At 31.1% G+C, this 25503-nt stretch overlaps 1 protein-coding gene across 6 annotated transcripts in view; it reads left to right on the plus strand.

Annotated features, from left to right (window-relative positions):
• LOC118193286 (serine/threonine-protein kinase mig-15-like) overlaps positions 1–25503 on the plus strand; it is a 275103-nt gene that overhangs the window by 178306 nt on the left and 71294 nt on the right. For 4 of the 6 annotated variants that reach the window (XM_085816122.1, XM_085816118.1, XM_085816120.1 and 1 more), the window contains exons 11-16: positions 36–90; positions 4657–4914; positions 5070–5145; positions 8315–8505; positions 11623–11798; positions 21287–21537. In XM_085816122.1, coding sequence (XP_085672248.1) covers positions 36–90; positions 4657–4914; positions 5070–5145; positions 8315–8505; positions 11623–11798; positions 21287–21537 — 1007 coding nt within the window. The remainder of the gene's footprint in view (positions 1–35; positions 91–4656; positions 4915–5069; positions 5146–8314; positions 8506–11622; positions 11799–21286; positions 21538–25503) is intronic. The other 2 variants (XM_085816123.1, XM_085816119.1) reach the window with 1 other exon arrangement.

A 25503-nucleotide genomic window follows, 5' to 3' on the forward strand; every position in this document is an offset into this window, starting at 1 on the left:
TAGTTTTTAATAATCTATACATTTCATTTTTACAGAGTGATTTGTGGTCATTAGGAATAACTGCTTTAGAAATGGCAGAATCTCAACCACGTATGTATTTCCTTTTAACCCATGTACTTAAAAATATGTATTGTTATTTTATATATTGGGTCATATAAAAAGTCTCTGCGCTTTTTTGGTACATTTTGGAACAAAAATTTTCATTGTTGAAAATCAATTTTAATCAAGTACATATTGATGATTATTATTTATGATCTTTTGCCATTTTTTGAGTAGCTTCATAATTTCATCGGTGTAGAATATCTGTGGTTTATCTTCAAAAATTTTGCAGAGACTGACGAAAATGGTAGTCAGACAGTGCAGGGTTCGGGCTATAAGGTGGATGCATCAAAACTTCCCAACCGAGTTCCATCAGTTTGTTCCGAGTCATCAAAGATGTGTGTGACTTTATGCATTGTGATGATGAGACACAACTCCCTTTCTTTTGGCCAATTCTTGTTGCACTTTCTGCATTGCTTCATTCAAATTGTCAAGTTGTGCACAGTACAGGGCTGAATTGATAGTTTCGCCAGGTTGCAATTTATGTGGCACCCAAACATTGAACTTTTTTTTTTTTTTTTTTTTTTTTGTAACTTGCTCTTTTCAAATGATTCCAAACTGTCATGTGGTTGATGTTTAGTGCCTCTGCTATTTCCTGACAGCTTACATGCCGGTCTTGCTCCAACAGTTGCAAAATTTCATCGACTTTTTCAGTGACTGGCCGACCAGAGCGAGGTACATCTTTGATATCGAAATTTCTGGAACAGAATCCAGCAAACCACTTCTGGGTCCTTTGTTCACTCACAGCATTCTCACAGAACACTTTACAAATTCTTTGGCATGTTTTTGCAGCCTTTTTACATTTTTTTAAGTAAAAAAGCATCACATAACATATTTCTTCAGATATTTTACTCATTTTCAAATCAAAACAACTTTTTACACAAGCAACACATTAGAATACTATTTTCACGAACAATGGAAGCTGAATGTCACCTTTTAAGCACATGTTTGTGTGAGACAGTTGGGTGAGTGTTGCCATATATATAGGCATGAACACCATCTAGTGGCAAAAAAACGTAGAGACCTTTTTACATGACCCAATATATGAAAAGTTATTTTATGATAAAGTAGTTTCAGGGGTTAAATGATGCATTTCTCATGTTTGGAGGTGATGTAACCAGAATGCAGAATTGGAGTATTTTACACATTTAGAGTTTTATTAACTTTTTTATATATATATATATATATATATATATATATGTTTGTTCAAATTTTGTAGTTCTTCTAATTTGTGGTCTTGAAATATGTAAAGCAAAAATGAATTGTGTGTAATCCTGACCTTGCACATGTTGTTGGAAAAATGTTTGTTCCTTCTTATATTAATTAATAAAAGGCTTATGGGAATTGTAACTATGTGAACTTAATATGGAATGAATCAGATAGGTTAATGTGGCAAAATTCATATAGGTCAGAGATTCTTTCCTAGAGGGATGCAGGGAGAGGTATCCTCCCTAAACATTTTGTGAATTGGGAGAGAGAAAATTTTTTATTAAATATTAGAATTCCTTGCTAAACCAACTCCAAATATATTATGGATATTTAGGTGATTTATTAAGTTTTATGTATTGCATGTTGGCAACAAAAATGTTTAGTTAATCTAGCAAATTTTGTAGTTAAATGCCTGTTTGCTTTAAGTGTATACTTTATTAAAATTTGAATTAAACAAATACTCTCTATTCGTATAAAGCTAATTTAATTGCATACAAATAAAAGATTAATTATTGCTGTGAACTAATTTAGAATATCATTTAAATTCCGAGAGCATACATGAAAAAATATATAATAGTCCAAAAAAATTAATCCCCAAAATTAAAAATTTTTTTTAAAGACTAAATTAATCACTTGCAAATTAATTACTTGTAGCAATGGCACAAGAGAATTATTTAAATTTAATTTAACTTTGCTATTGTAAAATTACTATAGTAAAATAATTTACTATTGTTACTATTACTAAATTATCTATTGTAAGTTTTCATTTTTGTGTTTGTGTATAGGGGCAAGAATAAGATGTAAATATCCAATATTATATACTATATTAATTATGTGGGAATAAATATTGTATTCAGTTGCATCAAAAGCTTCATAGATTGACTTTATGGCATGGCAACAAATGGCAGCACAAGGCTGCATTAGTGGCTATAGTGACCTTCGTTCATGATAAAGGAGTGTGCCAAGAAACATGTGTATGTTAACTTTTGGAGTTGTTATAGTAGTATTATTAAAACTATGTGTCTGTTGTAGTACTATACAGTTACATTGTGGATAGAAAGATTTAAAAACAAGCCTCTCCAAAATTCTGCATTAAACTGGGCAAATTATTCATAGAAGCATTGTATGTGCTTCAGTAATTCATATGGAATATTTTGAGTTGGAATGCACAGACACTTTAAAGGCAGAAGAATGTCCATTAAAGAAAAGAAGCACCCTGGGAGACTTTCCATGAGCATCGCATCCGAAAATGAGGAGCTGAAGTTTTGCATTCAGAATGTTGGGAAAGAATTAGTAACAGTGTGGACAATTTTTAGTCATATGTGTCTGTTTCAGTGTTGTGAATATGAAGCTTGTACATTGCATTCCCTATGATGGCAGTGCACCTTATCGCCAATAATCCTTTTTCATTAATTTTTCTTTAACTGTAGGATTATTTTCGTAAAGTAAATCTCATTGCAGTTATAAGTAATGGGGCTGCAAGGGTAGGACGAGGTTTTCTAGGACATTGCTTAAGCATCAGTTTTCTAAAATTTTATTTCATTCGAACTTTACAAATAAGTTGTAATAAAGAAAGCCTTCCTTTTGCAAGCAGACTACTTCCAATTATTTATTGATAAAATATATGTTGTGTATCACTAATTTCCTAAATATGCAAGGAAATTAAAATGTCATGTAAAACAGCTTGACAATAAAATTTTAGGAGTTGGAAGGATTTAAAATAATAGGTGGGTTGCTTCCTGCTTTGGGTAAGTTTCTGCTATATGGTTAAATTATGAAGCTTAAATTGCCAATTTTAAGTGCTAAAACAGATAAGATAAAGATAAAAATAAGCAAACTTTACATGAAGGACTGTATGAAAAATCACTAATATTGATTTCATTTTAAACCTTGCTGTGATATATGATGCTAATTAAGAATTAGCAGAACTCGGTACAGAGTTGTAGGTACTTGATCAATTTAATCTGTTCATGGAAAGTGATGATATCATTATGAAGCAGTCCTGATACGTCATGCATGCAGTGAAATAAGTACAAATTCTGTTTCCATGTTGAGAGAATTTTACCTGAGTTGCAGTTCCTACAAAATAATCAAAGGTGCTAATGTTCTGTTTATGTAACCCTAGTTTTTCTTCACTGGATTTGCTTTCTCTATGGCAGTAGGAATTGAGAATGCTATATGTTTTAGTTATTTTAGAATTAAGGAGCTAGTTTGAAAGCATTTGAATTTTTAAAATACTGATATTCAGCCAACTAATTACTTCTACATGACTGTTATTAAATTTTAATACAATATTTGAATTCTATCAGCATTCCCTTGTTGCAACTTTGATCAATAAATTGATTAGCAATGCTAGCTCTATCTTTGGGCCTGCATTCAACTTCTAAAAAAGGCTTGGACGTTTGTAAGTATATAGTGTTTGTGTTGCATGAGGATACTCAAAATACAGGCAAGCCGGAAACCTTTTTGAGTAGTTTAGTAGAGGGAAAGAGTGATGGCAGATCCTGGGATCTGTTTTTCATCAAAATTGGTATGGATCTTCCCAATTCTTATGAGTGTAATTCATTATTCTCTCTGGTATAGTCTGAGCAATGTTCTTTATGATGAAATAGCTAAATGACTGATGGGTATTGGCCTTTCCCAATGAGTGCAGTAAGTTGCAAATAGAACAGCAACAACAGTAGTTATCTATTTATAGAAATCAACATCAGTAGCAGAGTGGTTAAAATCACTTAATACTCAAAGTTGACCTCAGGGGAACAGACTGATTGATTCGCTGGCTTTCATAGTTTTTCTGACGAAAAATGTAAATGGGAGCAAGTTTCCTTTGAAAGTCTTCCATGAAGGCATACCTCATTTTAGACAGATAGTCGTTATGTGATTTGCATATTCAGGTAACCTAACCTTACCTAGCCTAACCTGTTTGTAGAACATTAGATAGCCATCTACTATAAATTTTTATTACCTTAAAATGGCCTATTTTAGAATAAAGACGTAGATAACGAATAATCATGAAAATTCTATTTCTGTAACTATGTATTAGTTGATTTTTAGACTATAAGTTTAGGTTGCACAAGAAGTTGACATGAAGGTGCTGATGACGGCAGGATTCTTTATTACCTTTATTTCTGATTCATTGTTATGTTTGATGTAACACAGCCAGTTTGGTGCATAAAAAATTTTAAAATTTATTTTGTATTTTGTTCTTTAATTTATGAGTATTGCTATTAGTTAAAAGTTTAGTATTTACATATCTGTTATGGTCATTTTGTTAGATTGCTTATTAAAAATATCAAAGGCTCATTCTAGTTTATGTTGATTCATAACTTTTCTTTGTTATACTTTCAGCATTATGTGATATGCATCCTATGCGAGCTCTGTTTCTCATTCCACGGAATCCTCCACCTCGGTTAAAGTCAAAAAAGTGGAATAAGAAATTTCATAGCTTTATAGAAACTGTTTTAGTAAAAGATTATCAACAGAGGCCATATACTGATCAACTCTTGAAACATCCTTTTATTCGTGACCAACCCACAGAAAGGCAAGTGCGTATTCAACTAAAAGATCATATTGATCGATGTCGCAAACACAAGAGAGGAGGTAAAGGTGCTAAAAATAAACATTTCTTGTCCTTTTTTAATGAAACCTAACAAAGTAAGCTTAAATTTAGTATGTTAAAAATATGTGTTTTGTTGTGGTCTATGGTCATTATTACATAACTGTTGAAAAATACTTTGTTCATGGTTCTAATACCTTTCTAGGTGAAATTCAAGAGGAGTATAGGTATAGTGGTAGTGAAGGAGAAGAAGAGGATGTTGGCTTAGCTGGAGAGCCTAGGTTAGTATTTATATTTTATTTCTCAAAAATTCTAAAAGTATGGAAATTTAAGAAAATAAATATTAATTTTGATGCTTGTGTTAAACAATACCTGTGGATACATTGCCAAAAATAACTAGTCCTAACTATGATTTCTGCTAGTGTTTGGCAACCTGATATTTGCTGTTTGCTTGCAAACTAATTAAAAAAAAAAAAAATAGTTTTACTGAGTGAGTAAATGGGCAATTCAACAGAATAGTGTGGTACGTCCTGTAGATTTTAACCGCTGAGTACTTGCTTTGGTAGTTTGCTAGGAAATTTCTATTCTTGTTTTAGAAGAAAAAATTGTGTTTCGTCTTCCTTGTTAAAAATGAGTTTCATTTTGTAATTTCGATTCCTTTTTGAACATTTTTGTTATTTCAGAATTTTATTGTTTGTCCTGTGTAGAGAGAATTTTAGAGAATCTCAAAACTACAATTGAAAGAAACCACTCCAGAGAGTTAGCAGTTCAATAAAGTAGATTCTTCTAACCATGCAGTTAATCAGATTCTTTCTGCTGTTTTTTTCAGTCTTACACCTATTCTTGACTCACTCTTTGTTTCCAATCTTATTCATGAAAATTAATGTTAATGAGTGTGAGTTGTAAAAAATAACTGATTCACCTCATTGAGCAATCTATTCTGATATGATACCATAAAAAGCAGTATTGTGTGCGTCTGTTAGCAACCCTAGAATCTGTTTCTGATTCTTTTAGAAAGATGAGATTTTTTAAGATTTTTAGTTTCTTGTTAATATTCTTTCTTTTTTTTTCTTTTTTCTTTTTTCTTTCTTTTTTTCTTTTTCTTTTTTTTTTCTTTTTCTTTTCTTTTCTTTTCTTTTTTCTTTTTTTTTTTTTTTGTGGGGGGGGACAGATAGTTGGGAGGTTTTTTTCCCCCTTTTATTTTTATTTCCTTGTTCAAAGTAAAAGAAGTTGTTGCAATTGCAAAAAATTTTGCATATCATATTTTAACAGAAATATTCAATTTGACCATTTTCAAATCCGTTTGGATGATTTTGTTGCACAATATCTGTACATATAAACAGAATAAAGGACCTTTTTTTTTTTTTTTTTTTCCCCAGATTGTAAAATGGATTCAAAAGGAATTATTGTTTGATGCAAGTACATGTATACATTGTTGCATAACTCAAAAACAATTATTTGTAGAACTTGGAAATTTTGTAAATGGAACTGCTATAAAATCTAGTAATGCACCTCCCTTTTTTATTTCAACTGGGAGAATCAAACGTGTGTGTATGTACACATATCCCAGCCCCTCACTTGTTTAAAAGTTCTAACCCAACCTTTATTTTCTCTCGTTGGCTGCAGTCATATACTTCCAGTTACAGGAATAGTTTAAGTTAAGAAAATATTCATGTTTTAGCAATGTCGAATTTGAAAGGGAAAGAAAGAAAAAATTCTGAAAGTAACGAAATATAACTTTTAATATGAGCCCCTCAGTTCGTATATTTATTGCATGGAAAAGTTTCGCACTCAGTATGAAAAAATTTCAAGAAGTTTGACTCCTGTATGATAAAAATTGACTGGGATATTTTATTGCAATTTTTAATTTCAGTTTTTAATGAAAAATCCAAAGAAATATGTTTGTTAGAACACTTTGCATTTCACTATCTTGTCAGTAGATGGCTGCACCAGTCCAATACATTGGATTTGAACTTAGCATTTCAGTGGCCTGGTGATAGCTCAGACATTGGTAAAAAAATCAATTTAAATTATGAAAGAAAAGTGTAATAATTATTTGTCATTGCTAATAACTGTAATGATGTGCATTTAATTTTTTTAAATTAAGTGTGTGAATTTTCAGAACATTTTTGGTTTGCTGTGTTATTGTTTTTAAATTTTCATATGTAACTGTAACATTGACTAAAGAGTTTTGTTGACCATGTGTTTTTTCGTTCACGACATGTGTTGGTGTTGGGTGTGCTGAAGGTGGACGTCGGTAATTTTTTTCTGTATAAGATTTTAGTGCTGTTCATGATTATGAATAAAAGTTTGCAATGAGTTGAACTAATATGTTTAAATGAAAAATGTTATTAATAGGCTGTACAAGGAAGTTATGTGGTGTCCACATTATTATTATTATTATTATTTCAACATCAGCATCTGTCCAGTTAAAGCAAATGCATATTATGCATTGTATCAATTCTTTTCTTGCAAAAAGCTCACAAGACAATGCTGGTTTGTCTTTTGTTCATTTAACTATTTTGCATTCACTAGATTTTCTGAGGAATGAAGCAGAATCAATCCATTCTTTCTGCTTGTATGGCATTTTGCAAAAAAGTTGCAGACATTCTGATTCTTATGCAGTGAGAGACTACATATATGGCAGAAGATATATAATGGAAATGTAATATCAACAACCAGCAAAATGTTGGAATAAAAGCTGGGAATAAATGCAAGAGAAATTTCTTGCATTCTTACTTTGCAGAAATTAGGACGAGGCAGCAGGAAGTAACAGTCTAATGCAATTGCAAACAATACTTATCAAATAATTAAAAAAAAGTGTCTAAAAATTTTATCCTCAAAAGATACTAGATTGTAAGTAGTGTCAGCAAACAGCTCCTAATACATAATTATATTGAGTAGATTGTTTGGTGTATCAGCTAATATACAATTAAGCTAATACACAATTAAGTTATGTGCTCAAAATCGTAATGCTTTTTGTATTCTTGACCACATTAAAGCGAGCTAACGCCCTTTTTTTAAATGAGAGCTCTTGTGCAAAGTTTCCCATAATGTGCATTATGGGTTTCATTATTTTCTTATTTTAATTTTGTAACTGGGCATTGAAATTGGTATGTACAGAATTAAGTTTATATCAATGAAGGTGTCTGTAGAGAGTTTTAAATTGTGTTATTTATTTAGAATGTTTAAAAGTAATTACTTAAATATAATGAGCACAAATAACATGGCAACATTCAGAATGTGTTGGGGGGGGGAAGTGGTACAGGAGTTAAATTTTTATATAACATTGATTGTATTTTCTATTTTGTTGGGGTATTTCATACAAAATTTTTCTTAGTCAGAGCTGCTGAGTTAAAATTTTGCTGAATTTTTAATGTTGACTTATGTCAAAATTTTTAGTAAATAACAAGTTATGTATCAACTGTTTATTTATCTTTTATATTTTAGCTCTATAGAGCCAGTACAGCAGGATTCGACACTTAGGAGAAACTTCCAACAATTACAAGAAGGTCGGACGTTAACTTCTAATGAAGCAAGGGTGCCTGGGAGTAGTTTTCAACCTCCGTCTGCACCTGCCCTTCAGATCGAAACTCCTGCCCCTCCTCCTAGGCATCCTGTACCACCTCAGAGGCTTATTGGTAATTTTAACTTTATTGAATAAGTATATGAGGGGGGGGGAAAAACAAAACCTAAGTTTATTTATTTACAGTAAAGCTTGACTATCTGGAAAGCTTGGGAAATCTTGGGAAGTATTTCAGATAGTTGAGCTTTATCAGCAGTTAACAGCAGAAAAGCCAAACTATGGAAGGAGAAATTTCCAATTTGATATTAAAAAACGGTTATCTTATTTGTTACCAGCATGAATATCAAAAGACATATTTAACATTCTGCCAGAATCTGAAAAGAAACTGCCTTTCAAACATAAAGGCCTACAAAATTTTATAGGCATTAGGCATAGTGTAAAACAACTTGTGCGATGAAAACTAATGAACAATAAAAGTTGGAGGAGATTCTGCCAATCATTGTGGGAGAAGTTTAAAAAACTCATTACTCTTTATTTAGTTAGATAATTAACAAATATAATTTACGAACATATAAAAGCATATGAAATAAGCACATCGACAGGTCCCAAATTTTAATCTTTTTTTTTTTTTTTTTTTTTTTTTTTTTCAAAATGCGAGAGGAAAACAGATAAATAGATGTTGAATTATATCCTTCTTTAAAAAAATTAAACTGACTTATCCAGAATTAATTGGGTTTACGTAAAATTAGTGCCACCACCAGAGCTGTAGTGGTTGTCTTGAGTAACAGAATGTAGGGATAGCAAAAATGATTAAAATTTAGAGGACCTGCTGAATTTTGGGGTGGCAAAATAGGGCAGCAGATTTTAGGACTAGCAGAAATTGTACTTATTAGTTGTATGTCTAGCATGCTTTCGTTGCATCAAGGTAAAAATCTTATCACTGTATTATGATGTCACGCCTATTCATTATCGGCACTGAATCACACTTTTTGCTAACAGTTTTATTTGTTCCAAGTCATAGTTCTATACACGTTTTAAAAGTTTGTCCTTTTCCTAGAATTTAAAAATATTCCAGTTACTTGAGCTTCCTGGTTAGTTGAATGCCAAATAGTTGGCCTTGTACTCTGTTTTACAATTTTATAAAAGTGTGCAGGTGGGAAAATGTGAATTATTTTCCTCTTTTATTAAAATTCCATTTTTTTTAGCATAAATTAATTAATATTTCAGATGAAAACAGAATGAAAATTGCTGTGCTTGGTTAAGTATTAAGGATGCATTAGTTAATTTGTTTTATTTGTCTAAGATTTTCATATTTGATTCTACAATAATTTTTTTATAGTTAATTGTAATGCATATAAATTTTTAAAATTATATTTATCTCAGATTAAACCTTCTTGAGTAGTTACATTTCTACATTCAACTTAACTGCAAAAATGCTTCTGGTAAATATATAATGTCAACTGGAAGGTGTTAATCATATTAATTAAATCTAAAACTAGCTTAGCTAGATTGAAGAAAAATCTAGTTAATTTGAGATTTTTTTTTATCACAGTTTAATTGCCCATTAAAAAGTATGTTGATATGTATGATCTGTCTTTTCTAATGTTAGTCTTGAAAATAATATATATTGACCTATTTTTTGGTATTATCTTAATTTGTTTTTGATATTTTACAAAAAAATATAATTTTTTAGAAGCAGCTGTAGTGAAATTTTTAGAATCATATTTTAAGTAATACAAATAATTATCATATTCTCTCTTATTACTAAGTGTAAAAAAAATATTCCTCTTATGAAATTGGTAACACACTGGGAATTTTTACTGGAATGAAAATAATGACGATGAATGTATAACGGTAATTTGTGCTTTAAAAAGGTTATATTACAAAATACAGTGCAGTAAGACTCACAGTAAAAGAAAATTAAAAAGTAATTAAAGGAATTAAAAAAGTTTTAAAATTATTCCTTTCCCTGTATAATTAGTTTGAACATTACAAGTAGTTTGAGTGGTCTGTTTTGCTACTGATGAATTGCCAAAATTTTATATAGTGCTTATATATGAAGATTGCAAAACTGTATGGGGAATACATTGAATTTTTTAAAAATTAATTTAAAAGTATATAAAATAGATGCTTTTGAATTACTATATTTCTTGCATATCTGTACTTTTTTGACTAACTTTATCATCTGAAAACTGAGAGGGATAAATTATGTGAGTAATTTAATTTACAGAGGATGTGGTTACAGTAAGACCATAACTGTTAAAAAGTAGCCATGGATAAACTACAGGTAGCTATCACAATATTATTTCTTTAAACAAAAAATGCATTCGAATAAGAATACATAATTTTAGCATTACAATATCTAATAAGGTATTTTCATTTCTACTTCCCTGTAACTTAGAACTTGCCCAGTCTTAGTTTGCCTATGCTACTTCTTAGGCCTCAAATCATCCATAAATAATTAGAGATGAATGTGCAGCCAATTTGGTGAAATCATAGACTGAATGTTTGCTTCACTGTGAGGGGTTGGCTCTTGCATAAGGCTGGCATGAAATTCAATAGTTAGAAGGGAAAGGTTTGGTGTGACTTTTGCAGGTAGTTTGCAAAGGTTTGTCTTCATTAATAAAACGAAATTAGTCACTAAGGACAAATCTGTTTTAAAATTTATGGAGCTCATTGTTTGAAGACTTTGAGAAATGGGAAAATTATGAAATAGTTTTAAAATTTTCAGAGTCTGGCTAAGGGGAAAAAAAAGAGCTAGGGTAAGGTATGCCAGAAATATGGTATTTAATGTATTCTGGATTGTGAAATTTAAATCATCTGAATTTGTTTCAATTAATGATTAGGATGTTCAGTTTCATCTTCAGTGCTGAGAATAAGCTTTTATTCTTGTAGTTCTCCAACTAGCCATGCAGTATAATTAATTTTAAATTAATTTATAAACATTTTTAATTTTGTAAACTTTGTATTATTTTATTTGTAAAGTATTAATTTATTTTTTGTGATATTTTATATCACAAAAAATAAATATGTTGTTCATTTGTTGTATAGGATATATATACCTTGTTAACTAACACCTTCATGGTATTTGGTATACATATAATATATTTCATGGTACACATGTAATTAAAGAAGGAAGAGGAGTTTAAAAATAATGTTATTGAAAAGTAGAGTACAGTATGTATATTTCAACTGTGCTGTCTATTTAACACAGAAGTATTTTATTTTATAGTGGTTCCAGATCCTCCGCCTCCGAGTAAACCTCTTCCACCGATACCAGTAGATGGGAATAGGAAAGCAAAAGCAGCTACTCCTCCTAGAAACAATCAAAACCAAATGATTCCATTTCAGTCCTCTCAGCAGAGCAGGAGCTCTGGTGTTTTTAAACCTCCTGCAAGGAGACCAGAGGTAAAGTTTATTACTTTCTCTTCTTCCCCCAAAAAAGTATAGTTTAGGGATCAAGCTGCAGAAGCATTAATTTGTGGATCATTTATAAATTTGTAGTTTTGACTATTTTTTTTTTAAACTTAGTATCAAGGGTGACTAGTTGTTAAATGACTTTTATATCTGGGTAGTTGTATTTAATTCACTAAAAGTATGTCAGGACAGAATACTACATCATTGCATTAATGTTGGTAAGTGTAGTACTGCATTTGCATTAACTGAAAAATGTGCATTAACAACAGAAGAATCCATAAATAACCAGAGGGGAGAATGACTCTCTTAGGTTAAGCTGTGCCTAAATAAGTGTCCTTTTAAGAATGTTAAGCATATCTACTGTAACCTGTTTTAATTAATCTTCTTTATAAAACAATTATTAAGGAAAGCATTTTGATAACCAAGCATATTGTGCAATCTGGGGTATTTACAGAGAAAATCTAAATGTATTTATTTATTTTTTCATGTAGAGCCTGAGAAGGAAGGTCTCTCCAAATAAATGTTAAATCTCAATGAAGGATGCTTCAGACACTTTTTATACTATAAATAATTTTATTCATGGTAATATTTAATGAACTGCAACACTGCGGCAATGATAGAATCCCTCCTTGAGTCTCCCATAATCATATGAAATTCAATTTCTGAATTCAGTTCATTACTTAATAAAAGTTCAGTAATTTCTTTTGTGGCATTATTTCAGCAGCAAAATTACTTTCGAAATCTAGACTCCAACTAGCATGGCAAACACGTTAAGAATTATATATGGTACAATGTCTGATATTTAGAATCATCAGGGCTTCGGTGATTCCGGATTGTAGATCAGTCACTTTAAATTCTAATAAGGTGATATGTAGATATGGCAAGTAAAATTTTTAGAATTTAAGGAGGTACCAAATAGCAGTTATTAAAAAGGATCCACAGAAATTGCACTGGATGCAAATGCATAATGCAAGTACTGTCTTTCCCCTTTCCAGCAGCTACTCACTTGTAGAAAATATGTTATCCTGGCCAATATCAATGCAGCGCCAATCAGTGTATTATTATTCGCTACCCTGTGTATGTTTCTTTCAAACAACAGCTAGCTAGAGCTGCTGTTTGAAAGAAACATGCAGGAATCTCATTTGGGAGGAAAATTAGATTACAGCTCATCTGCTTCTTTTTATCGGGTGTTATACATTCCTAGATTTTTTAGGGGGCCAGATTTTTTATTATTTTATTTTTTGCTTTGGTCTGGAGGTATAGATACTAGATCATTCCAGATGTTGTACATCAGCATTTTGGACTTTGTACTGTAGTCCCTATAATGCTTAGCTATCAGTTCTTCCAGTAGACCACTGAAATTCCTGATTTTTAATTTTTAGAATTTACTAAAAAAATTACAGAGATAAAATTCTGTCCATTTGCTCACTCATAGTGATTTTCAGTGTAGATTTTTATTAAATTATATTTGATATAAATGTCATTAATCTTGTAGAACTTTTTGTGAAGGTTCAGTCAATTTTTGTATTTATTTATTATTTTTTTTACATCAGTAAATGGTATATCTTTAAGTTTATCTACAGCATTTTTAATTGTGTTTGAAAGTTCTTTAGTAAATAAAACTTTTTCTTTCCAATGCAAAATTTTCTCAGTATGGAAAGTAAAAAAATTACAAAATGAAATTAGCTAAAGAACTTGAATTTTAGACTATCTAACAAAATGTCAATGTATTTTACATTAGAATCATATTGTAAATAGTTCATTAGCCTCAACCTTATATTGTAAATGGAATCTAAGTCAGTTTGGAGTTCTTCAAAATCATGTTGGGTTCAAAATTTCCCAGTTTTTCATATTTTATGCTTATTGCCAATATGTTTGCCAACCATATATATATATATATTTCTTCTAAATACTGTTTTTCAATAATAGTGTCTGTAGGTGAGCTATCATGAAAGCTCTAAGTATCCAGAGTTGTAGCTGTGTGTGGTCGATATATTTCCAATGATTAAGCGAAGTTCACACACAACATTTATTATAATACACAATACACAACATTATGGATATATATTTAAGATTGGGACTACAAGATTTTAGCCCAATCAATGCTTCAAGATACACATCTTTTCATGATGAGTTACAAGGCCTAACTAACTCTTTTGATGCGTTAGCGCCACCTATAGTATCTCACACTTCACAACATGCTGGCTCGTGATGAACAGTTGTTCATCACAAGCTTCAAATTTAGAATTATTTTAATGCAATATTCATTATTAACAAGATTTTCAACAATGTTATGACAAGTTAAATTTAAAGTTAAAATATGAATTTCAAAATCATCATAAGCTGAAAGAGAAAATTATTGAGATACTTACTATACTTGGACACGAAACATTACTAAGAAGCTAAAATGAAACTAAAATACAAATATATTGAATTATGTGTGGAAATAAGAATAAAATTTTTAGTCATTAAATTTCACAATGGCAAAATGGTAATGGTGAGAGTTTGTTGATAGGACATTTAATTACACCATTGATAGTTTTTAAGTCCACTACTCGCACTTTCCCATCAGCACCAACAAGGTTAGTTCCTTGATCAGAAAACATTTCTTGCGGTTTGCCCCGATGGGCTACGAACCTTCTTAGTGCCTCTAAACGGGCCTCTGAAGAGATCACTCACAACCTCCAAGTGTACTCACAAGTGTCATGGCAAAACATATGAACAGGCATATATAGCACTTGATTGGCCTCACTCCTCTTCCCTTGCAGGGTTTCACAAGGAATGGCCCTGCGTAATCAAGGCCTACTCTAGAAAAAAACTCTGCTTGGCACAACTCGAGGTGCCGGAAGATCGGCCATTATTCACAGTGCAGTATTTCTACGATTTCTGAAGCATTTCATGCAGTTTCTAAATAACTTTGCGTACTGCGTCTCTACAGTTAATTATTCAATATTTCTGTCGGATAGCTGGAATTGTAAGTGAAGTTTCTCCGTGAAGATGAGTTTCATGAAAATGCTTAATTATTAATTGTCACGTGATGCTTCTTATGAAGAATTGCCTATTGCTTTTGATTTTCAGGTATATTAGCATTCCTTAACCTTCCTCCAGTGCGAAGAATATTTTCGTTATCCAAGAAGGGATTCAAGGAGATAATTCTGCTGTTAAAGCTGATGTTTTTTCTTTCTCTTAACGCCAAGATTTTGGCTTTAAATTCACTTTCTTGGAGTGCGCAATAATGACTGAAGCTGTATTGAGTTCTAGACGGTTAAAACTTCTTTAACTTTTAATGTTGAATAACTGGCATTTTTCACAAATCTAAGACACCATGCTACTATACATTTGAGCTTATTCCAGGATGAAAATTTAGTAAGAAGGTCAAATTCATTTTGATTATTGGATGCAATGCACACCACAGTTTTTTTCTGCTCTTCAAGAAAAAGTTCCTCTTCGAGATCTAAAACAGGTTCAACCCTTTGATTACTGAAGGTGGATCGTGAAACCAAAATTCATTGTCTGTGCAGATTAGATCTGTTAGATTTATCCTTGTGATACAGCATCTGTTGGGTTTTCACATCCCTTGCAAAACTGCCATTGAGAAGGAGCGATTAAATTCTGTATCTCTCTAACACAATTTGCTACAAAGGGCTTCATATTATTGGCAGAGCCCTTTATCCAATGAAGTACTTTCTGAGAGTCACTAAAGCAATAAATATTGCATTTCTTGATGTTAAAGAGTGTTTTCAGATAATTAGCTATCCTAGCAGCAATAGTAGCTGCCATCAATTTGAAGCGCGGAAGTGTAAGCATCTTGTAAAGGATGTCTCCAAAGTTAGTGATATTTTGAAGATATGCTAGACTACCACATCCTTTGATACTGGCTTTGACGAAGACAATTAGGATCATATTTTCTGCATTAACTGCTCAACCACACAAAGAATATCTTCCAGGAATATTAATGTTAACAATTTCTTCGATTTCAGAATGTCAAGAACTTCCTTCTTAGCTCATCAGGTACCTTGGAATTCCAATCACTACCAGATTCCCATAATTCGTGAATCATAAACTTAGCTCTAATAACATATGCAGAAATTAGTCCAATAGGATCATAAATTTTGGCTACGGTTTGTAAAATGAGTCTTTTAGTTACTGTTTGTCCATCAAGCGATTCCCTGAATTGTGTTACATCTAAACTTATCTTGATCTGTATCCCACTTTAAGCCTAAAATTTTTGATGAGCTTCCTCAACATCTATTCCATTTCTAATCTATAGTTCTCATAAAATTCTAGAACTGCTTTTCATTTTACGAAGATGCATGTTTACATCTTTCAGAACATTCACCGCAGTAGTTGACAGATAAAATGCTTTGTCATAATTTTCGGCCCCATTCAAAAGGTCGTCTACATATAAGAATTTACCTAACATTTCTACAATGTCATTATGTTCCTCTTTATATTTCTTTATATGATATTTAATAGTTGCCGCAAGCGTGAAATGCGACTGACAAGTACCAAAAGGCAATCGCTACATTTCTTATATTTGAAAAGGTGAATTTTCATCATTATCGAACCAAATAAATTTAAAATAATTTTTCGAATCTTCGTCAAGCAAAATAGAAGGAAATGCACCTTTTATATCTGCCCCAAAAGCTATCTTGTGTAACCTAAATTTTAAAATGATATCTAATGAACTGCCATACAAGTTGGGTCCTTGAATTAGACACTCGTTTAGAGATTTTGTACCTTTGTCTTTAGACGAACGGTCATAAACAATATGTACAGTAGTAGTTGTCTTGTCAAGTCAAATTACAGGACTTAGGAGGGGCAAAATAGCTATCCCTTTCAAGTTTGCAATAAACAGCATTAGAACATTTTTCAATTATTCCTGTCTCTAATTGTTCATTATTTAATTTTTTTGTATTCACTAAATAACCACTCATTATGTCTCAGTTTGTTTGCTAGCTTCGAAAACCTCTGTTTAGCAATTAGGAAATTATTTTTAAGCTCTGATTTTCTTTCGTTAAATAATAACAATGTATTTTCCATATTCGCAATGTAAATTCTCATTAAACAGATCAGTAACCTCTAAATCTTCCGGCGATAATGAATCCTTGTCTCTCATAAAGAATTCCTCTAGACGCCAAAATGACTGAATGTCCCAAAACAACTGAATGTCGACTTAGCGTCTACTACTTTAACGTACGCATAACAAGTATTAACCTTCATCCCACTTCATTGATTTGATGAAGATTTTTATCTGCAGATCCTTTCCCCAAATAATGTTTGAATTAAAAATAACTCATCCGATATTTTCCCTTTTAGGCCTGTTTGTACAGACCAGAAATAATTCATGCCCCCTTATTTTTGTTTCACTTGGATCATCTGCTAGTTGACTATCAAGAATGGTGACAGTTGACCTTGAACTGAGCTATCATTATGGGATATGTTACCTGTTATGTAAACCTCAATAAATATTCTTTTTGAGAGATCAGTCCTACATTTTAGAGTTATTGAACTAACAGGAAATTCCTTTTCTTGGTAATTATTTCCAAAGGAATAAACTTTAAACTTCTCTATTCTTTTTATAGGCAAATTTAATTTATTTGCTAACTCTTTAGAGCAATAGCTTAATTCTGAACCTGAATCAAATAACACTCCACAAATTGTTTTTTGTGTATATTGCACGATGACCGATTAAGTTTGTAATAATACGGATTTTTTATTCAACTGCGTAGTAGACAGTATAGTTTTGTTTTGGTTTGCACTCATTTCCGTTTTAGAATTCTCAACTGCTAGTTTGTTTTTAGATAAACGAAAGAGTTTATTATGGGATGATTTCTTACAAATTGCACAAGCTCCTATACTCGTTCTACAGTTAACTGCCCTATGTTTCGTCAAGCAACGATAACACAAATTAGAGGTTTTTAAGTACTTTCTTTTTTGTTCATCAGTATATTTCATACATTATTACCAAAAACAAATTAAATGTTTCAAAAAACACAAAATTTCTTAACAGAATTATTAAATGTAGATGTTGATGATTTATAATTTTTAAACCCTTGTTTAGGATTAACCCTACGTATTTATTACCTTTTGAGCTATTAATCAACATACTTGCTTCTCATTCAGTTTCGATTTTAATGAACTCTATTAATTCACTCACTTCAATGTTTTGGTTAGATGATCTTTTTCTATGAAATTCAAGAGCTAAAACTTCAGGTAACAATTTAAGAATTATTGATTTCAATAGCTGTTCGTATGAACTGCTAGTAATATCTAAACTACGTAAATTTCTAACACAGATTTGTAACTGATCATAGAGCTTTCTAACTGTAACGGCATTTGCATGAATTTTGATATAATAACATCTTTACGACCAAACCTCTCTTCTAAACTTTTAATACATATATCATAATTTTCTTCAAATAAAGCATAACCAGATAAACAATTATTTGCAGAACCAGATAATAAGCTTTTCAAATACTAAACTTATCTATTTTGTATAAACTTGAATTAAAATGAATTGCATTATCATAGGAATTAAAAAATTCGAGCCATTTACTGCGATCACCAGCAAATTTTTCAATATTTAATTTAGGTAACTTTATTGAAGCACTACTTGTAACAACATTGTTACCATTCAGAGTACTACTAATACCATAACAAGTTGCAAGTACATTTCTTTCAACAACTTCATTACTGTTAATTTTCCTTATTTTACTATCAGTTTTAGCTTTAAACGTTCTAATTTTTTCATCATACTCACATGCAAGTAGTTCATTATCATATTCTTTTTCATCAATTATTAGAGCATCGATCTTTGAGTGAAGACTTTCAAGTTTCTCATGCTATTCAATTAACAATTCATATGATGAATTTAAATCTTCTAGATGTTCTGTACGTAATTCTTCCGATAATAGTTTCTCAAGTTTATTTAGAAGTGTGGTAACTTTACTATGTACAATAGCACGTTTCTTTTTCTGTTTACTTAAATCATCCATTATGTTTCATTTTCAAAGATTGATGCTAGTAAATAAATAATTAGTAAATAAATATAATAAGTCTTACTGACCAATTTTAGTTGGCAAGGCTTCATTGGTGGCTCCAAGAGATGTAGATGAGCAATCATGAAAGCTCCAAGTAGCCAGAGGTGTAGTTACAGGGTGCTGCTTGTATGTTTCCAAGGCTTAAGAAAAATTCACACACAACATTTTTTACGATAATACACAATGCTCAACATTATGGATACATATTTAAGATTGGGGCTACAGGATTTTAGCCCTATCAGCGCTTCAAGATACACGTCTTTTCAGGACGAGTTACAAGGCCTAACTAACTCTTAGTGCCACCTTTAGTATCTCACACTTCACTACACCATTTGTAAAAGTAGCCTGCTTTAAATGCTGGAGGTCGCTTTGTCATAATTATCACTTTTAGCATACCGAATAATTTTTGTGTTATTCATTGCAAATGGGGTGCAGAATGCACAAAAAATTCTTAAAGTTCCTTCCTGTTTTCTTATGACATACACAGTTGGTTTCCCAATGCTATATATGCCTTTTCATATAATTTTGAGACAGATATAACTTTATCAATTTTTTGCAGCAATTCCAGTTTTTGTTGAATGGACATTGAAACATGCATTTGCTTTGTAGATCCTATTGCAGCTCCAGAATTAGAAACTCCTTTCGACATAATTGAAAGTTCAAACCTGCTTCATAAAATTGCTGTAATAATAAAAAATAATAAGCTGGATCAAATGAGAAAGTTAAGGAACAGCGTAATCTGCTACACTAACTGAAATTCCTTGGAATCAGTAAAGTATAATTTTAGCCTTGTGTCTGCTATACATTATTGGCTGTGCATCACGAGATTGGCGACGAAAAACAAGTTGTTCTTCTAAATTTTGTCTTCACACGCTGAGACAGCTAAGCCCAAATTTTATTAGCAGTCTGTTTCTTGCACATGCTTAAGGCTTATTCGAGTCCTGAATAACTAAATTCCCACATATGCTTAAGGCTTATTGAGTGTCAGCGCTAGATGCCTGAGCACCTGATGCAGTCTCTGTGGGTCCTAAATTCTACTCCCAAGCACCTCCCTAAGTTCTAAATTTTTGACATCACACTAAATTTTGGGTCAAAGTGCTTTCCCTAAATTATAAAAATGTTGTCATCCCTTAATATTGTTGTTTAGTGCTTCTCTAAATGAAAAAAAAAAAAAAAAAATTGCCTTCCCTTAATTCTGCTGCCCTACGAGCTCTAGCGTTGGTTCTGGGTTTATGTGAATAACAAATCAGTTATTCGTAACTCAAATAGCACTAAACGTAAGCTTTTGGCCCATGTGTATCATTAACAAAATCTATTTGTAGCATATGGAAAAAAAATTGTGTTAAATTTTTCAAATCTGCAATCATTGCCAAGTGTAACATCAACATAAAAATTTATTATGTACTTTTTTAGTTAATTACTAATATAAAAAATGATTAGATATCGTTGTGTTAGTTATTACTCAATTTGTTATGTGTAGATAAACATACAGTGATGAAAACAGAATATGATAAATGATTTGCTGAGTTGGTATGAGGGGTATTAAATATTACTAGGTGTAAAATCAATGATGTTTCTTCGTAGAACATTTTGGTTTGAGATGTATGCCAAGCAGGTACACATTTACGGAGCCAAATTATTGATCACATAAATTTATGCTAAAATGATCGTTTCTTAACCATTTGACTGCTACATGGCGCAAAAGCGCTGCGTTCATTTGTCTCGAAACCGTGGCACAGTTAGTTATTTTAGAATGCACTCATGTTACAAAGTACGCATGAGGTCAGACTGACTATGTTCACACCCACGGAGCAACAAAGACACACTGAAACTCACAGCGTATTTGCGCTTCGTCACGGTTTTTGAGACAAATGAACACAGCGCTTTTGCGCCACTTAGCAGTCAAACACTTAAATAATGAGGCATTTTATGTAGTGCCGAAGTGAAATTAAGAATCGGGACTCTCCAAATGTTTTGGCATGGGATATGAAAGGCATGGGATTGAAAAATATGAGTAATTGAATTTAATCTATTATGCACTTCTTTCAATTCAAAACTGCTGTAAGAAGTTTAATTTTATTAGTTTCATATATTTGTTAACATTCCACTGTGTTTTTGTAGTTCTTTTACTAGACATAAACCTTCCCTGATGAGAATGTATTAAACTGAATAATGTTATTTATTTACATTTTTATCTTTCTGACAAAATCATCCAAATCATTTACATATTTTACAGTTTTTCAGATGAATTATAATCTATTTGTCTTCTTTGGCAGCCTTCACTGTTTTTCATGAATTTACAAATGGGATGACGATAAATAGATGCCTCGAAAATCTTAAACGTGCATTTAAAAAAAAAGGGTTGCCTAGTGTAAATGAGAAGTTAGTTATTTTAATGGGAAAATACGAGTGTAATTTTTTTTCCCCCTTTTTTAGGATTTAGAAGTTTTAGCTGCTCAGTTAAATGACTTAGCCATAGGAGGTGCTGGTAGTTTATCAAATCATAACAATAATGGTCGAGTTTCCTCAAATTTGATAGAAACACCCCCAGGAATTAATGGAATCATTTCTGAGAAACCTGCAGGTGTGAATCGAAATGGTTCTGATTCCGAAGAAGAGGAGGAGGAAGATGAAGGCCAAATTCAGAATGATGGAACTCTGTTAGCATCTGATCCTCCCCGACCACTGTAAGAAAATTACATTCCTTTGCTAACACCATTTCATAAATCATATAATTAGATTGAGTTATCCATATTTTCCAAAAACATGGACCATATTTCCTTTGTTAGTTTTAATTTCTTAGTTTTAATAAAATTTATCTTAAATAATTCCCATATTAAAAAAAAGGTAGTACTTCTTGGTTTTCTGGTATTTGCTTATGTAAATAATCTTTTGGCAAATTTGGGTTATGTATACTGGCAGTACTATTTGTCAGTTGCCTTCAGTATGGCATCAAAAGTAAGATTAAGATGGCAGGTAGTGATGAATTGTACCTTGCTGCTACTTATTCTGCCATTTTTTGTTAATCTCCACACATATTCTGTTTGCATGAGGATACCAGTCTCAAAATCAAAGTTGGCTTTAAAAAAAAAAAAAAAAAAAAAAAAAAAAAAAAAAAAAAAACCTTAAGCTTCTAAACCTTAAAAACCTCTAAAATGAATAAATAAAAACTAAATGACTGTAAACAAGAAACGGAAAGGAAAAGAAGTAAAAATATCTCATCATTGTAGAAAATACAGAACAGCATATAGGGCTGTCAAATTCTAGCAAAAATCAGAATTTCGCATGGTATTTTTGATGATTATTATTGGTCGGTATCAAATGATCAACGACTAAAAAATGTCGTATGTATTTCCAATAAGAAATAAAATATTTCTGTTTATTTTCTGACTTGATTTTATAAGGGAATTTGAATGATTTGCCTATGAGTTTTCTCTCTAGAATATGTTATAAAAATATTTAGTAGTGCTTTGAATTTTTAGTAGCCAAATATCGTGAATGTTAATCAGGAGATCTACCTTTGTTTTAGGCCATCTTGTTACATGGAGCAAAGCAATGCCATGCTGTAAAAATATGCATCTTTTGTAATTTTAATCTTTCAAACTGTAGATAATTTTTTTTTCTTCTTACTATTGTCACTGGGAAGGCTCTTATGGAAGATTTTTGTTTGTGAGATTGTCTGGACCCTGACTGGCAAAGGAATAGATAGACCAACGTTGTTTGTGGGAAGCTAGAGACTTAATTTGCTAGTTTACCCATTTATTTATTTATTTTTGAAATGAGGTTATTTTGTCTTCATGATCTAAATTTCCCAAATTTAATTCATTATTATTTACATTTTGAAACATTAATTTTTTTAATGTTTCCTTCAGGGGGGAAATTTGTAATTAACTTAGTTTTTATGATGAAATTTTCCTGTAACAAATTTGTATTTTTGAGAGGATACTGAAAATAAGATTATGAAAGAAAAATCATTATCATAAACTATTTCATTAATTATTATGCAAGCTTGTGTGGATTTATATTAATTTTGCCAATAATAACCAATCACACTTTAATAAACTATAGTATAGTTTTAATGCTTTTCTTTCATTTTTTTCCTTTCAAATATTGAATATTTTGTATGTATAAAGTATTTGTAGCAGACAATTAAGACTGCTTTGATTTGATAAGTAATAAATTGAAAATTTTGCATTGATGTGTCAAATATTTTTGCTCTTATGTACTTTTTCTTCTTGCAAGTCCCCTTCCCCTTAAAAAGTGAAATGAAAACATTTTGAATGGTTTCAGTTATATATATTAATAATTTTTTTTTTAACATTGATGCTTTGTTTTATAAAAAGCACATTTCTAAGGTATAGAAATTTCGTTTGAAAGGTATTGAAAACTGTTTCAAACATTCATTTTCATTTAAACTATCTATAAAACCATTTTACATATTTTGATGATGGTGACATGAATAGGTTTCTGTGATAAAAGTTTTCAATAATTAGAGACTTTTTTTTTTTTTTTTTTTTTTTGTAATGGCGGGCATTTGCCTATAACGGCATTGGCCACTCCTAAGATCAGAAGTGGTGGCCATTTTATTGCGGAGGCACCTAATAGGTGGCCACCGTTACCTCCAATTTTACATCCATGCCTTCTCTGGGACTCAAACCCAGCCCTTTGGTATAGCAGTCAGGCCTTCCTAACCACTATACTGTCTGGGCAGCTATAATTAGAGACATAAGTAAAGGTTAACTCCTTGACTTACTTTGTCAAATTTTCATTGGTAACAGCAATTTGAAAAATTGCTATTCCTATATTTTTTTTCCCCAATTTTCTCTTCTTTTTTTACTAATCTTATCATTTGAAAATTGAGAGGGGAAATTATGTGAATAATTTAACTTCTGAAGGATACAGTTACAATAAGAACATAAAAATTAAGGGTAGTCATGGATAAACTACAGATAACTATCATCATATTATTTCTTTAAAAGAAACCTATATTTCAATAAAAATACATAATGGTATGTAATAAGATTTAGAGTATAGCATTGCAATATCTAATAAGATATCTTCATTTCTGTTTCCCTGTTACATACTTGAATCTTGCCCACTTTTTTGTTGTTTGTGCTATTTTCTAGACCTTAGATCATTCATAAGCAATTAACAATTCATAAACAATGTGCAGTTATATTGGCGAAATTAGAGACTGAATGTCAGTTCGTATTTTCTTCATTGTGATGGGTGAGTTCTTGTATTGAGTGGCGTAAAGTTCAACTGTTGTAACAGAAGTGGTACAGTGTGACCTTTGCATCTAGTTCACAAGGAATTAGTTTTATCAGTAAGAAAAAAATAATTACTAGATAAACAAATCCAATTTAAAAATTTAGGGGAGCTTGTTCTCGTAAGGAAGGAGAAAATCACTTAAATATATATAAAGTTTTCAGAGCCTTGAGGCTAAAAACACTGAGGAGAGGGTTATTCAAGGAAATACAACAGTAAAAATTGATTTTTTTGTTGGAGATAATTCTGGTTAGAAACATAAGCATTTTACTTTTATATTTCTTCATATGCCATGTGGTTTGGAATACTTTTGATTCATCTATCAGCAAGATTCTTTTATAATAGGTGTGTTCAGTTTAAACTAGCAGTTGTAATTGGAAATCCCATTAATGCTATTATGGGCAAAAGCAGAAAATTCATGGAATATTTAAAGGATATTAATAAATTACCTACTGCACGTTTTAAATACACTTTTAATATTAGTTATATTACAAAGCCAAAAAATAATGGTATTGTTTTTGTGAGATAAATATTCATGTAGCCTTTTTCAACAGTTCATAGTTCTACAATTTATGTATATTTTATGCACATGAGGACACAACTTGTAATTTGACTCTGCATATCACTATGTAAATAACATATAAATCTTGCGTTCTGCATATTCCTGCACCTGTGAGTAAATCATCGTGAATTTCATTCAGTTGTTAATATCTTTTAAAGCAGCTGCTGGACTTTGAAGAAAAGTGAAATGCATTTGTTTTGTTTTCAGTTGTATCAAGAAATGTGTTTTAGAAAAGTTAACTGCACTCCACTCTGAAATATCATTGCTAAGTTTCTTAATCAATAAGTATAAATTATCTATTTATGTATAAGTATGGATTTATATATTCAGCTTATCATAAGTATCCTATAAGCTGTAGATTTTTAATTATTTAGGGTCAGTCATATTTAGCCAAAGTTTTTATTTTATTATTCAAATTTTGATTTTGCTTAATTTCTTATGAAATTGACCATGCACTGTAAAATTAAAAAAAAAAAAAAAAAAAAATCTACATTTCTGAATCATAAAAGAGCAAGAGTATTTGAACATTTGGCTTTAAAAAAGTTATTTCTGTGTTCGTATTCTAAGCAGTGGTGTACAGTCTGTCTTTACTGTTTGTTGGTCTGTAATAAAGTCTTCTATTAGATATTAAAATTTTCGATCATAAATTAATTTTATATCCACAGTCCTCAGGTTATTTTTAGCCTAACCATATTTTTGTTCCCAAATTCTTACCACTTTTGTGGTTCTTATTATATATAGTTTTGAATTTTAGCACAAGTATTGAAATCAAAATACACTTATAAATTTAACCTTATGTATTTTGACCTTTTGCATTGTATTA

Source organism: Stegodyphus dumicola, chromosome 4 (genome assembly GCF_044657685.1).
Source record: "Stegodyphus dumicola isolate Sdum_Otavi_A_Nest chromosome 4, ASM4465768v1".
NCBI classification, from domain to species: domain Eukaryota; kingdom Metazoa; phylum Arthropoda; class Arachnida; order Araneae; family Eresidae; genus Stegodyphus; species Stegodyphus dumicola.